The sequence below is a fragment of the Zosterops lateralis genome, assembly GCF_965231275.1.
Source record: "Zosterops lateralis genome assembly, chromosome: 1".
Classification (NCBI taxonomy): Eukaryota; Metazoa; Chordata; class Aves; order Passeriformes; family Zosteropidae; genus Zosterops; species Zosterops lateralis.
Window position 1 is genome coordinate 110,443,425 of NC_139762.1, and position 16,652 is coordinate 110,460,076.

Sequence of the window (16,652 nt, forward strand, 5' to 3'; positions counted from 1 at the left end):
TGGTTTGCCTTGCTATTTTTCTTCTGCAAGCATCCTGCCACGATCACTCTTGGTTGGTTAAGATGTATGTGCAGAACATGCCATCTGCCAAACTCTGGAAGTATTTTCCGTACTGGCATGAAGCAATTGTATTTCTCATTCTGGAATCTCCACTATTCTCTTAAGAAAAAGGAGTAGATTAGGTAATGAATAATGCATACAATAAAACTTACACATCTGAAAATCAACTCATTTTTGTGAGACTAAGTTCTTAAGATGAAACAGTTTGATTTATGACCCTCAGAAATGTACATTTATAGGATCCATCTAACAAACATCACAATTAACTTTTTTCCATTCCTGAATTCAGATTTCTAAAGGGGTTGTCCTTTCTCTTTTGAAACCTCACACTTTTGAAGATCTGTCTCACAGCACAAGGCACCTCTAGCCTTTCACTTTTTAAACTGGATGTAGCATTGCTCAATGGCAGGATTTGAGATGGTGCTGGAGACTGTTTTCCCTAAGATGACACCAGTCACTATCCTCTAGGGTATTTTTGCTTACATGCAAGAACACCTTTCTGCTTGGCTGCTCTCCTGGCTTTCCCAGAGAAGAAAGCCCTGAGTTACCTGCAGGGCTCAGCACCACTGTCTGGCTGCCCAGGCTAGAACTGCACAGAGCATTGTGTTGTCTCTTGGGAATTAAAGGGGGAAACTGGTCACCATGATGTGGTACAGGAGAAACTAATCTGTAAGCAGAGAGCCATCACGAGGCCCCTACAGCGCTTCATATCTTTCCCTAAAACATGCTGTCAGTGGTACCAGCCTTCTTCTAAATTGTGAAGGGACAATGTAGGATCAGCTGAACTGCAGGATACAGGAATGCATGCACCACAGTAATGGACACAAGGGCAAGGGAAAGCTACAAGCCCTCCACTCCTGCTAGTAAATCTGTGCCAGTGTTGACCTTTCTTTTACTTAGACAAGTCCACAGTTCTGCCTGGATGTTGGGGAGTATCTGTTATATTTCTGGAAGTAAGGCATACTTAGGGTTTTCATAAACCCTCAGAAAACAAACCAGAACCCTCATAAAAGTGTTACACTATGGCAGAGGAGGTATTTCAGTACTCTAAGTGTCCCAAGTCCAGACACATGTTGTGGTGTATTTTTATGAGACAGAGTATAACACAGGAGTAAAAGAGCTGTGTGACTCTGCTGATTTTAGCTACATTTTCTGCTCCCTTCTGCTTATTCACAGAAAAATAGGAAGCTATCTCTAAATAATACCACCACCTCAAATATACTTACAATAACATTTGAGAAAGCAACCCCAACCATCCATAAAAACAGCCTGGGTTGCTTTGCTAATATGTTGCTTGGAGATAAAACCACCCAGACTGTAAGCAGAACGAACAGCAACAGAGGTGACACAAGAGGTAGCAATCCTTCATACAGAGAATCATTCTTCAGTGTTTTCTTTAAATGTGCTCTGGAAATAAATACAATACATTTGTAGAGAAAATAAGTTTATCCATTCTATTTCTACACAGTAACTTCAAACTCTAGACCAAACTCAGCCCAAGAGTGCATTCTTGCAACCACTGCAAATGTACCAGATACCAGACATTTTACAAGAAATTGTAGAATACCTAAGTAACAATTATTTCTGGGGTTAAATTATACTGATTTATTCACATAGTTGCTGATCAGCTTTACTTGCTCACCATTGTCTGGCAATGGACCAGTAAACTCATACGAAGTGAGCTGTAGTACTCTCAAGTATGCAGACATACTGTGAATTCAAAATACATGGCTTTAGAGGGTGAAGCTTCTAACATGAGACATGAACTTGTTTCAGTCAACACACCCCATGCTTTCAGTAGCAACAGAGTCAGGCCCATGGCTGGCAGGTATTGCTGTTGTTTAGGTCTGGAGGTGATGTTGCTTGACAATCCTGTACATTAGGATTCAGGTACTTTAGCATAAAGGGGAGGCTTTTTGGCTAATTAGAGTAGAGGAAAATTAATGATACATTGTGTTCTCTTGGGTATTTTAAACTGGTTTTTTTAAGGTAGTAAATGATTGCATTTTCTGTCAGCTAGGGAAATGGTAACTCTAAGTTCACTATCACTAAACCATTCCTTCATACAGCTAGTTCAGAAGAGCAATTCTGAGTTTGAAATGTACTGAGAAATGTCCTGTTTAAAATCTTTGAACATATATATTTATAGAAACAGCTAGACAAAAATCCAAGAAATATCTTTCTCACGCCAAAAAGGAATGATCTACTCCAAAATAACAACTGAGAATAGGCATCAGGATAAAGAAAGAAAGGACATGATTGGAAAACTCAAATCCTTCCAAAGAGCTTGTGACTGCATCATTCAAGCAAACCTGACTGGCAGTTTAAAATTGTTGTGCTCTTCTCTTCAAAGGAATGATAAACCCAGCGGAAGGCTTGAGAGGAACTGTGTCAAGTGATGACTTGAAAAGGAAAACACTAAACAAAAGTCCTGACAGGAAAGGAAGGAAACAAAACCCTCAATGTTCATTGGGGTAAAGGCTGCTGCTGCCCGGGGCTGACATGCACAAGGTGCTTCCCTCCTTCTCTCAGTCATCCCCAAAACAGATTTCCTTGCACGGCCAGTTCCCAGCCCCCTGCTCCACAGTCCAGCCTTTCTGCAGGTCCTCAGCCTTTCCTGCTCCACATCTCCAACTCTCCACACTTCCTGCCCCAAACCCGGGGCTGTGCATGCTTTTGGTAACTACATTGAGTACCACCACACAAAAAGGGCTGTATAGGAGAGATGCAACACTGTCTTATAGTCACTCCAAAATTTAAATGTTAATATTAGTTTCCACTAATTCCTGAAGACAGGCAGTGACAGTCCTTCCTCCAGGACACTTTGAACCTGAGAGACCTGAAGTGACAGATGAGCGAAATGAGCTAGCAGATACTAGCGGAAGGCAGGCAGCATTAATAAAAATAGGCCATTGGAGTATAAACTAACCATGTGTAAAATTCCTGGGTGCAGCAAGCCAGTTCTTAGATGTAATCACAACTTGCCACCTGCTTGGATTACATCTGATAGCAATTATCTGCAGACTTCATACAGAGGAGAGTTTTACAGAAGGACCAGGAAGACAATTAAGTACTTCACAGAGCGCAGGATGGTCAGCTACAAAATTCCACCCAGCACAGGCAGAAGTTAAAAATCACATTTGTCTGCAATTAAAATGCACTGTTTTTTACTTCAGAGCCTTTATGAGTTTACTGTGCAGGACCACTGTGAGACTGCCTGGAGAACAGCAAGTGAAAGGAAAAGGAGAGAGTTGTAAACATGAAAAAGAAACCAGTCAGATTCTGAAAACTCACCAGAAAAACCTTTTACTACATTATCAGGATGGCATCTGGATGAAAGAAGTTAGGCTGCTTCAAGCATTATATGTATTTGTAAATAAGGAAACCATTAAATATACAGAATTAACTAGGAGGTGATAGAACTTATTTAACTTACCTGTGAATGTTGTATAGTGTTTGTGGAAATGATAGAAACAAACTGAAGCCTGGAAGAGAAAAACATTAGTATGTAATTCAACACTGATGACCTCAGAGTTTTTTCATATGATAACAGACCTAGTATGCTTTCTAAAAATGATTCAGTATTCCTGTACTCATTACAGGATATGAACTGAGTTTGAGGGCTTTAGACAATAATAAAACGGTCCTCTTTTCTTCCAAAAGCTGGCTGCTATAAATAGTTGCTGATACAGAATTTCCTGTGTAACGAGTGACAAGACCAGAATTTTTTATAAAAATTCTGATGTAGTTAATAGATAGGATCACTTATTTTTCATACAGGTCTCTCTGCTGGACCCAGGACAGCCCTACTTTTCATGAGCTGCTGTTTATCTAGAAAAACACATGTCTAACACCAAAAGCCTTACAGTGGAATAAAAAAAGACAATAAAAAGACAATAAACGTCAAGCTGGGCTGTTCACATTGCTGGGGAAATAAGTTTATAGTTCAAAATATTAAGGGTCTACTAATGATCTGTTTTGATAATACAATAGGTTGAATTAAATAATTTTCATTGCATGTCCATCATTTGAACAAGTGGAGGTGTTTTACTTCTTTTTTAACACAGCTGTGATATTTCTGGAGCTTAGCTTTAACCCACAAAGCACAAGGGTTTTGCCTTTGCTAAGGCTGTGTCTCCCTGCACTGCTGCTGGTATTATCAACACAGCTGCCAGCAGCCCCTGAGCTGCCTGAAGACCCAGCTGTACCCCCTCTAACACCCACATCCAAAATACACTGGTCCACCCAAGAATCAAAGAAGACTTTTAGAAACAAGTGGAAGTTTGAGATTGAAACAAAAAAAAACACTGTATGAGTCAGCCCTAACTAGGTGGAAATATATATGACTTTTTAAATCTATGTCATTCCCTGTAGTACTCTTTGGTTTGTATTTTTTTCCCCACTTTTTGTGTATTGAGGGTTTTTCCCTGGTCAGTTTGCTGCTTGGAGATTGCTCTGGGTAACACATTTCTGAACGGCTTTTCTATTACAGGGCATGAGACTTGGGTGTGATGCACTAAATTAATAACTAATTCCTATTTTATTATGGGCAAGAAAAGCACTCTGATGTGTTAAGATTTCTGGTTTTGACCTAAAACATCTCATTTAAGAAGCTCTGTGCTGCCTGTACAGAAAAGTAGAAAACTTTAATCTCATAATTAGCAATATGGGAGGGAAAAAATGAAGAGAAGAAAGAGATGATTTCAGATGACTTTGTACTGGGCTAACGTGACATAGCAGTGCCTTGAAGAATGTCAGTGTTTACCCTTCGGTCCTCATCAAGGACATACCCAGGTGTTTAGCATGCCCTGGCCATAGTAGCAACTCAAGAGAAGGAAAACAAAACATGAAAGAATAGTGGAGATTAGAATTGCTGGAAAAGAGAAGTAGAAAGGGTTGCAATAGATAATCTATATCTCCAGTCTTTCTAGTTATCTGCTAAAGAGAAGGAAACAAAGAACTGAAAAAAAAAAAAGTCAGCCTGTAAATAATTTCAGGTGTTGCATTTTTTCATGTTTACTTTTGGGTTTGCTTTCTAAAACAATTAAGAGCTCTGCTTCTTTACTGTGGCAGAAACTCCCTATTGAACAGCTGAAGGATGTGCAATTGAAGTAATATCCCAAGTATTTTGTTAATATATTTCTAAAACTCACAGGCGTAGTGCCTTCAGAGTGATCTGTGTTTAATGTGCACTCCAGTTAGCTATGTTTTCTATTAGGCAGGGAGCGCTAGTTCAATAAAATTTTGAGTTACATACAGCAGTTCCAACATCTGTATCACATTAGAGCAGACATGAGACAAAACATTGACTCTTGAGGTTAAATCTAAATTTCCTGCTGCAATCCTGAAGTTTGATTTGTTAGGAGAAAAGTAACCGAGAGGAACAGAAATAGAGACTAGAACTAGAAATAGAATTCAAAGAGCAATGGTTGCCAACAATTTGTTATTTTTATGAAGTGCCATTTTAGTTAGAAATAACATACTGACCACAAACAGTCTCCCAGCTAGCAAAAAGCCACTTTCCAAAAGGGGCAGTTCCACCAGTTACTCCCCTGTATTTTTACAAGGCTTTGCTTTTAGCACAGTGAGAGAACTGAGGATGCAGCAGGGAAAGCAAAGGGTGTTCCCCCGTTTCTTATGGGATTTTCAGAATTCCATCATTTCCTATAACATGTTGCTTTCCCATCTTTTTTTTTTTTCTTTTTTTTTTTTTTTTTTTTTTTTTTTTTTTTTTTTAAGCTAAAGAGGCCTGGCTTGGGGGCTGTTTTTGGTACTCATTAAGTCTGCTTTTTAATTGGCATTAAGGATCTCTTTGTGCCCAGGAGCTAAACTGCTGCATCCACATTGCTGCCATTCCCTGCTGCTCTGAGGAACAAAAGGTGCAGCCTGGAAAGCAAACCCACTGCCGGCTCTCTGGCGCTCAGCCACCCAGGCACTGCCCAAGTGATGATCGTGGAGCTTTTTTTTTTTTTTGCTTCTAATGTCCTAAAAGTACATATTTTGTTTTAAAATCCAATTTCAGAGCATTAGATGTTTTTAACGCATATGGGAAAATAGAACTCCTCAAGTGTTCTTAGAAGTAGTATACTGCTCTTCCAGGAGTTTTAGTTTCTTCTTTAGTATTTTCAGCTGATTGAAAATCCGAGACCCAGCTGTAAGAACACAGGCCTAGATTAAAGGCAGAAATACCAAAGCACAGATGGGTGGCACGGATACACAGGGAATTCTTGTGTCATACTAGGCTGAAAGTATCAAGCCCAAATCCTCGGATTTAGGTACAATCCTGTCGTCAGTCCTCTGTGTTGCACAATGTAGACTCCCTTTTCAGAGAAATAAACATTTTTAAAGCTCTTTACTGGGAATTATTTTGTCCATATTAAAAAATGCCCAACATAAGCATAAACAAACAAACAAATCCCAATGCATTCAGAAATTCAGGATTAAAGACATATCAGAAGTGAAGAAATGAAGGCATTATCTTGTTTTCCAAATATGTGCATGTATAAAAGCACAAAGATGCATACACAGTCATGCATATAAATATGTGTGTGTATATATATGTATATATACATGTGTATAAAAAGAGATCAAAAGGTAATTCCCATCAATCTTAAGGACAATTTTAGATTTCATTTAGTGCTTTCAAATTCAATTTCAAACCAATAAGATGTTGTGTGATACAGCTGAGTAAATTAATAATATTTTTTAAAAGCTACCACACAGTGGATATCATAGTACCTTGTCACCCATGTTATTTGGACTAACGGTAGTATATTTTAAGTATGTGAGAGCATTTTAAATGGTCATCTAACTAAATGTAAAGACTACTGAAGATCTACAGGCAGACAGGTTGTTTCCATGACATGCTGCAGTTATTGTGGCTGTTGTACCTGATTTAATTCAGGCATTTCTGCAAAATACAGAGTTGGTCATTGTAGAGGAAGAGAGGGTATGGCCCTCTCAGCAGAAACAAACTGCTGACACTACTGTCTGTTCCAGAAAATGCTATTTCAGTACCCAACAACCCCATGTTGGTGCTCAGACAAAGCAAACAGCCTCATGCAGGTAGGCACATTTCTGAAAACACAAAATCACAGACTGTAAACACCACTAAATAAAGAAGTGACTCCAAGACACCTAAACCACTAAAGTTAGAGTGCTTCAAAGGAAGGACAACCTTCACTATTTATCTTCTCCACACCTTTGCTATAGTAAATTCCCTTTGTTAATAAGTTCCTGACAAATGAATCATCCTTAAACTGTCTTAAGACAAGCACTGAAATTTTATTTTTTAAGAACTGGCTTTCCTGATAGCATTCAAAAATTCAAAAAATGAGACAGTGCTATATAGGGATTTAATTTAGGTGAACATACATGTGAATTTGCTCAGGAAAGTACCATCCCTGCTGTGCTCCCACCCCAAAAACTACTCCCCAGAGCATTCATCCCACTTGCAATGCAGGGAAGAGGTCTGTGCAGACCTTCTGGGCATATCACAGAATTGACCAACTCTCTAACAGTAGGCAACTGTACTTGCATTTCAGCTTACAAATTAATTTCTATCACTCTCCTCCCTCATTCTTCAATTGCCTACACCTCAGCATGGCCTTCTTCAGTACACTGCTTGGCCTTTCCATCTTTAGATTAATAGTCCATCATAGTTGATGTTTGCTGTAAAGAAATGGGATGTTATCATTTACCTTTCTTAGCCACCAGACAAGAAAAACTAGATTCGAAATACCCAGGCCTCACTATTAGCTTGGAAAATATTTAAATACTTTTTCCATGGTGTTTTTTTTCCAAATTCCTCACACATTTAGAGCAGCTAGACACATGAAAATATCTTAACACACTGAATGTTTAGCACAGTGATCAGTGCCTGGAAGCAAGCTTCATCAAAAGCTGAACATTTTAGAAGCACTTGTTACTGGAACAGAAGCTTTTTATGGAACAGTGTGACCTTCTCAGGCATGTCTTGAGCAGACAACTCTTTTAATTAATTGTGCAAACACATAATTGCATTTTGAGCTGTCCACTAAAAAACATTATATTTTATTAGTATGTAAAATGGCAAACTTAAAACCACTTAGTAGCTGCAGGGGGGAAGAGGGGGGGAACCTTAACAAACGGGTAATTTGCAGATGTAATTTGAGCCTGTAAAGTCTGAATACATTAGGGTGAAAAATGCACCCAAAATCCACAGTATAAAAAAATTTTACAGGGATTAAGGGAACATAAGGTAAACATAAGCACTGTCTTCATACACAAAGTTGATGTAGATTTTGGATGTTTAGCATCTGAGATATTTCTTGAGTATAAAGATTGTAGAGAGCATTTATCATGCTTGGTGAAAAGAGATGCATTTATCATGCTTGTTGATTTTGTACCTTATTTTCAGTGTCTAGGGAAGTACCCATGGTATTTATCTCAAACCAAGCTGTAAGATAACAATTAGCATTCAGAGGGACTTAGTACAGACTGAAGAATTAGTTTATGGATGTAGCTGTTTCTTTGATGTAGTTCTGTTCACACATCATTCTGTTTCTGGGCACAGCAAGAACTGAGGACCAGAGAAACAGTGCCTTTATTTGAAAAGCCCAGGCTGGCTTCCAGAAGGCTCTGCCAGGCGAACTCCCTTGTTTGACCTTCTCCTGGGGCTCCCAGAGCCCCTGAAATGACTCCTCACATCTTACACCACCACATTCATTCCCACCTGTAATCAGCATCCCGTGACACTGCTCTGCCTCCGGCCTTGAACACTCTGCTTTTCTGGGTTATTGTTCTGACTGGTTCAGATGAGTTACTCCCAACATGAACTCAGTGCCCTCTTAAAAATATATCTCAAGTGACAGGTGAGTATTTCACACCCTTTACTTTAAGGGAGCCTCGTACAATCTGTCACAACAATGCTTTAATAAATGTTAAATTGGTGACAGACATGTAGAAGCCAACTCACGTTAACCACACTTCTCAAACAGGACTGGTCAAAGCCTGTTGGAGCAATAAGATTTTGAAAACATAGCACTAACGTTTAGTCATTCAACGAGTCATCACTGGAGCATAACCATCAGCCACTTTGCAATGGGAACTATAGGAAATCACTGCAGAATGACTTATCATTCCATACGGGGCAGAAACAATTCATAATTTGACTGTGGCCTCCTAAGAAGTTTCTGACACTGAAAAAAAAGCAGGCTTCTGTATGAACACCCATGGCAAGGACTTGTGTGTCCTCCTTTGATACACAGGATGTAGCACTGTAAGTACAAGGCATTGTTTTAGAGGGGTAGCTGTGTTTTCCCACCATTATGGAATTCAAATAATTGGCATGTTTTACATGTTACAGCTTGGCCTTATCACTAGTTCATTGCTGCTATTATCTGTTCATTTATGTTCTCACTCCTCATTTTATATACTTAAGTAGCTCAGGGAAGAGTGATCCTCAAGGAAAACACTCTGTAGAAGTCAGCATAGAACTCAAACCTATGCACATCATAGGAAAAACTTCTGAATGCTTTGGCCCCATCTCTAAAACAAAGTTCAAGTTTCAGATCTCTGACAGATGTTAACACTAAATTCACATTTCATGTTCAAACCTGCACTTCGAAAACTTGTTTCAGCTTTGCCACAGGCTTCAGTAGCCAGATCTGGGCACTGTTGACCATACATAGTGGACTCAAACATGACACCATGTCTGGATTACAGAACAGTCTGCCCCATGTGCCACACACTGATGAAGTACAACATATCCACCACATGCTCAAGTGATCCTTTTCCCCACAAAGTCTATTCTTGTGGCTGTAATTAATACTGAGAAGGAGTAGGAAACTCTGTGTATCCAGGCATCGTTTTTCCATAAACTTGCCTTCCTAAAGAATGAAGCTGATGTGTTAACTCTGCTTGTTTGTGTACATCCTACCACAACTTCCAAGCCTGCAGTCAATTCTGAACAAAAGAATATACCAAAAGAAATTTCCAGTAAGATGCATGTCTCCAGTGAGGAAAAGATTTTAGCCTAACTCAAATTTATTAGACATTATAAAATCTTCACACAGAGCAAGTGTGAAGGTCCCAAACATGGGAAATACTTCATGCAGAGCATGCACCTACAGGTCATTTAACAGCAACGTGAGAAAGAAACCATCATCAATTAGTAATGTTGCTCCCTGAACTAGAGATTCCTACCTGTCAGTGAAAATTTTCTTACAAAGTCTACAGCGTCATTTGTGGTACTAGAATTTATGTGCAGAACTGACTGCTTTAAAATGCCTATTGTAAATATTTCATATTGTTCTCAACCTGATAGTGCAGTGACAGGGAATGTTAGGCATTTGGGATGCCCTGGAGGGCTGAAAATAAATGATAGCTCTCACCCCAGTGCTGCCCTTTGAAGGGACCCTAGTTAGCCAGATAATGCTAAGGGAAAATTGTGGTTAAATCCCATGAGAGCTTTTGGAGTGTCATCCACAGGAGCCCTGATGAGTGCAGAAGTAATTAGTTCCAGAAGAGCACACAGGCACATAACTTTAAAAGGGTCTGTCTGCTCCCATACTGGGACAGAAAAGACATTTCTGCCTAGCAGCCAGGTCACTGCAAACAGATGAAGGACCTTCCTCATTGATTCAGCATCCAGCTAGGTGTGTGTTTTGGAGCTGAAGGATGGAATTGCATTCACTGCCAGTGAAAATTATGGGATCATGTTTGCTGGGTAGCTGACACATTCCCATAAAGTACTATGCTGAAGTTTCTCTGTTTCACAGGGTAGTCCTCTGAGGTCGCTGCTCAGCAGCTCAAGACTTGGCTTTCCTACAGGTGTTCACAGTGTGCCAGACAGTTCCCAGGAACATACATAAAGCTCTCTTTCCTAAAACATCTAATCTAAACACCAGTATTGCTGCACTTCTATGTATATCTTTGTGTGTTCTGGCACCTGATAAAAGATCCATTATTTTCAATGACTGAGTGTCACCTGGTGATACCACAGCTTCCTCTGAGGAGGTGCTTTCGCAGAGTTCATCCTCAGGTTATACATAGGTTATTTTTTTTTCCCAGAGAAATGCAGGAAAGACATCTGAAAAACACTCTTGTGCACCTCATCTGGATTTCTTCCCACCACAGAAGGTACGAGCTAAAGCCCAGCTGCTCTCAGAGAAGCGACGGCTCAGCAGCTGAACTCCTGTTGTGTGCAGGACAGTAAAAGCACCAAACAAATGCCAAGTATTGATGGAGCAGCTACAGGTTCGTAGTTAGAAGGACCACTAGTGACTACTAAATGCCATCAGATGGTTAAGCACAGCCATTTATGGTTTAACGGCTCCTCTCAGGATCCTGGGAAAGTAGCTTGTAAAAAGCATCAGAGGCCCACTTTGTTTTTAACTAGCCACAAAGGCATTTAACTGAGCAAGCCAGAGCGGGGTCTCTGAAACAAATGGCTCTGGCTGAGCAAGACACACTTGCTGCAGTCTCTCTAAGGGAGAGAATAATTGAATTTTCCTGACTGCTTTGGCCCTTGGTATAGGTTAGACAGGTACTTTTTCTGCAGTCACAGTGGGGTCCTGCAATTTACCACAAGCTTCTAAAAACTTTACATATCCCTAGTCACTGCACACAGGCTACCCAGTGATAACCACCTCGCTGCTGAGCTGAGATTCAAATGTGAAATGGCAGTGCTTTCTGGACCAGCATGACCCTTAGTGAAAGGATTCTACTTTTTTATATTTAAATTTAGTGCCTGTTTCTAAGAAATTTACTAGGCACTATGATGATTCTTTAATATAGAGTAAACCAAGGCTATTATTTTGCATATTTTAAACCTATATTTAACTTTAACTAAGTTGCAAAAGTTGTCATTGTGGATAGCGTGCTAGAGACAAGGTTTTTGGAGAAACATTTTGGCTTCTACTTAAGCCTACTCTGCTTGGGACGATGATGGAAGAAGTACTATTCTGTGCTCACAAATCCATTCATACAAGCATACCACAGAAGACAGAAGCAGTAGTTCTTTCTAGTGTTAATGGAACAGTCCATCATATCTTGCTTTGCAGCTGGTTCTGGTAGAGTATGAAAAAGGATGCTCACGCCTGCAGATCTGGCAATGCTGAAATGCTTCCCTTCTACAAACGTTCCTGCTATGCTGAACAGTTTGAATTAAACCTTCACCCGTGGCCTCTCATGTGCAAGGAAAGGCATCAGAGTACTCCCTGAATGGGCTGCCATGTGTCTTAGTGACAGGAACCAAACACTGATGCGTGTAGCACAGAACAAGCATGTTCAGTGGGCTGGCCCCTGCTAGCACCTAACTCTGCCTTAACCTGCCCATTCTGGGTGAGCCACATCCATCTCCCCTGGGCTTGCAGTGCTGCTTCAAAAGCACAAATCACTCCTTGTCTACAGCTACACCTCTGTCAAAGGTGAAAAATTTACTGACTGTTGAAAAGGCAACCACTGTCTTTTGCCCCTTCCTTTCTTTCTTTTCCTCAGAGTGCCTAAATCAGGTCTGACTAGGAAAAGACCAAGAATAATCTTGGTCACACACTGTTGGTTTTATACTCTGGGTAAAGCACAAAACCATGTCCTTTCACATGCTGCTCATTAAAAAGCACAGCCTGAACACAGGGTCCTTTCTAACCTGGGAATTCTGGGAAGCAGTGCTGGGGCAGGAGGTGGTACCTGCTGACAACCTTGTCATAGGAAGCGGGTGGTGAGAGCACACACCAGTGCAAAATGCTCAAATGGCTACTATCAAGTTGACATGGGGTAAGCACCTATAATCAAGTCCTCCATTTGGCTCAAGGGCAGAAGACGTTTCTTGGGATGCAAGTCTGGAGTGTTTGGATCAAACAGTATTTTGGTGCCCTCTTCTCACCACGTGTATGCTCATACAAAAACCTCCAAAATGCATATGCTAATTTCTTCACCTTCCAAGCAACATATCAAAGCCGTTTTGCACACACAGATTTTCAGCTAAGACTTCTATATTTTTAACTCCTTAAAATGTAACTGCTCTTGTTCTCAGTTTCGATATAGCAGTCAAAAAACATTCAATGCTCAATTCAGACTACACTGACAGTATCAAATAATGGCCAAATAGGATATTGCTGTGTATGAAAAATAAATCTCTTCTGTTTGCAAAGGAATTCAAAAGAAGAGCTTAGAAACCACCTGGCTTTTATTCATATTTACAGTATCTAAGGTTATTTAAATAAGATCTTCATTCTCTCTGTTCATAGTGTTTTGGAACATAGTATGCTCCAGGCCAAAACATTAAACTTAGAATATACATAAACGTAAGTGACATTTTACCTGAGTGACATGCGGAGACTTTGGGAGCCCAGCCAGCACACTGCACGGAACTGCACATGCAGATAAGGAGTATTTTCTGTAATATTTGTGTGCAGCATATAGTAATTCAGTAAGGAAAAAATTTTCCAAAATTACCTACTTTTTAAAAATTTTCAAGTATTAACCCTTTTAATCATCTCTATTCATGTATTTTTGGATGAACCAACACTTACACAAGTAAAACCAAAAAAAAAAGGAGGAAAATATAAAAAATATCAAATCAAAATAATGAAAAAGCAGTACACTTTTGCATAGATCTGGAGACTTACCTATAAGCAAGATAACCAATAGATCTGTAATATAATAACCAAACAGCAACGGCTTCTGCCACACCTCCACACCAACAGTACCAGTGAGCAGATATGCTGCTATTAACACCTACAGAAAAAAAGATAACTTATTTTCAATCCTTTATGTCTAAAGGTAGAGAATTTCACTTATCATATTAATACAAATGCAGAAGTAAAAAAAAAAAAAAAAAAAAAAAAAAAAAAAAAATCTGCCAGTTACCTCCTGTCCCTACTTTACTTTCTGCTGCCATGGCAAAACAATTACTTCTAAGCAGTGAAGCAACTTGCAAGGTCACCAACAGAATTATTTACATTATGAAATACGGTAAGCAAGTGATGTCCCTGGTAATATGTGCATCTGTTTGTATGTGGTAAATATTACTGACTTACCTTTCCAAAATACTTAAATCCACTTTTAATGCCAGGTCTCCCACTGCACATGAACTTCCCTGTTTTTGGATACAGACTTCAGAATTAGTAATGTGGGGAACTGATCATATCAGAATAACTGGGGGGGGGGGGGGGAACCCTAAGTTCACCTGAAACAATAATAAAAAATAATAAAAACATTCGATGGAATGTGATGAAATAAAAAGAATGGGGAGGAGATGAAGTCTTCCCTGATTTTTGATTTGTTTGACAGATCTCATCATTACAGGACACAAAAAGAATCACATAGATTTCATTAGGAGTGAAAGGACATGTACACAAGACTCAGGAGCACCCAGCTAGAGGGACTGCTCCCCTTCTCTTTCTCTAGCCTGCTTTGTTCTCAGCTGTTTAGTTTTGCCATAGAACCCATAAGGGGCTGTATGTTTCATGCTACACTAGCTCTAAATTAAAATGAGGGTGTTAATTTCAATGACATTTAGAAAACTGCATATTCATCTATTTATTCCAAGGTAACATTCAATTTGCAGTTTCTTACTCTGGGATGAAAAACAGTTTCCAGCTTTGCTTGTGTTACAGATTTTACTATTTCTTATTTAGGTTTTTTAATAATTATATTTCTCCATTCAAACTTCAACAAGCACATTTCTAGTCTTCTATTAAATTTTAACTCAAAGATACACTGAAAATCTCTTTGTTAGTTAACCGGCTTTTTAAGATCACAGATCAAGAGCAGCATGCTGATGTTGCCTAAACTTCTATTACACATAGATAATACTACATTTGGTTTCACTTACTTCTCTGTATCTGAAATCAAGATTCTTGCCCTGTCAACATGTAGATCTTTAAGAGGTTTTGCTTGGATTTTGCACTGTGGAACTGGATGTTTGAATTGCCCTTGCAAGAACAAGCAGCACAACAGATCTGCAGCAAGGAAGAGCAGGCACTAGTAAGTGCCATTTATGTCTTGGGCCACTGAAGACAGTGAGTCAAATTTTGGTCAAAGTGAAGGACATGTATAATGAATTTTGCAATCCACTGCATCAGAGCTAACATTTGGCTTCCTGAAGGAATTGTATTATATTACCCATAAGACATGATGGATGGAATCCTGACCCCAACAAAGTTGATGGCAAAACTCCAACTGGCTTTGATGGAGCCTGAATTTACCCTTACACATTGAATCCTGAACGGACTTTTTTGGCAAGTGATAAAAGAGGAACTACAATATTAACCATTATTACAGTCAGTACTTTTGGCAGGGCAGTCATGAGCATCCCTGTCAGATGTCAGCGCATGTCTAGGAACAGGAGTGTGGATGCAATGGGCTCGCACAGGGAATGCCCTGCCCTGGGATTTGGTGATGCAAGACTCCCGGATCGAGATTGCCTCTTAACAGATGTACCATATGAAAAAACCCCCCACTCCTTGGCTTCAAAATTTTGGTATGTTGTTGTTTAAGGATTCATCACTTTGACTACACTGAAGCAGTCTCCTGCTTTAGAAAACAGACCTCCTTTAGAAAGCTGGAAGGATGAGAAAATGGCTGTGTCCCTTGATCTAAGCTATACTGGCAAAAATTTGAAGATTGTCAAAATTATTAGCAAAGCCTAAATCTGTTAATCAGCTATATAAACTGTTTTAAAGGCACTGTTGGTGGAAAAAACCCCCAGTGTTCCTAAGTACAACAGAATAATTCTACTTAAGAAAAGATGGCCAAGTTTTTTACTTATCTCTCTACCATTAGCCAGCTTTAGTACTTTCCAGATATAAATGTAGTCCTTAGCAAGTAAAAGTAATTGCAGCCTTCGACCTTCTAGCCTCTTACCCATTCTCTAAAATACGTGATATTTTTAAATCATCATCTCTTTCACGTCTTTTCACTATTTCAGGTATAAGTTTTATGACCGTAATATTTTAGATTGTGTACCTACATACATTTTTTCTTCTTATCATTGATTTACCATTTCTGTTTTACACACAGGCACATTTAGTGTGTTGTGTGATATTCTACATGATGAAAAAAAAATTAAATATTTTGTCATTTTTTAAAAAAACGTGAATATGCTTTTAAATTTTTTATGATTCCACAAAAACTTGACATTTATTTTACTGTAATACTCAATTTTACTAGCATATTGCTATAGTATTAATTGCTCATGTGTTGAAATATTTTCCATTAACACAATATTCAGAATAAACATCTAGAAAGCAGTCATTTAAAACACAAGGCTACTTCATTCTTCTGATAATAAATGTGACACTTGCCTAAAAAAGTAAGAATTACTTACTACAAGCTATTTCAATAGGAGTTAACTTTAATGAGATGTGCAGTTTTTCCACTTCATTTTTTCTCAGTTTTTTTTTCTTTCAATAAATAGTTGAAGGTTGCAAATCTTAGACTTTGAAAAATTTTACCTAAAAACATCACTTTGCATTTAGATATCATAGACAAATAGTTAAAGGCATGTGGAAGGTTAATTAATCAAGAAAGTTTTCTGAGGAATCATAATCAAGTGGTTAAGAATGAAGCAGTCTGCTGCAGGAAAAAAACCCCTGTGCACAGCAGTT

At 39.0% G+C, this 16,652-nt stretch overlaps 1 protein-coding gene across 1 annotated transcript in view; it reads right to left on the minus strand.

Moving 5' to 3' along the window:
* LOC310918416 (ethanolaminephosphotransferase 1-like) overlaps positions 1–16,652 on the minus strand; it is a 53,520-nt gene that overhangs the window by 5,754 nt on the left and 31,114 nt on the right. The window contains exons 6-8 of the mRNA XM_083877279.1: positions 13,671–13,779; positions 3,497–3,545; positions 1,287–1,467 (exon numbers count right to left, since the gene is read on the minus strand). Of these exons, the coding sequence (XP_083733405.1) occupies positions 1,287–1,467; positions 3,497–3,545; positions 13,671–13,779 (339 nt within the window). The remainder of the gene's footprint in view (positions 1–1,286; positions 1,468–3,496; positions 3,546–13,670; positions 13,780–16,652) is intronic.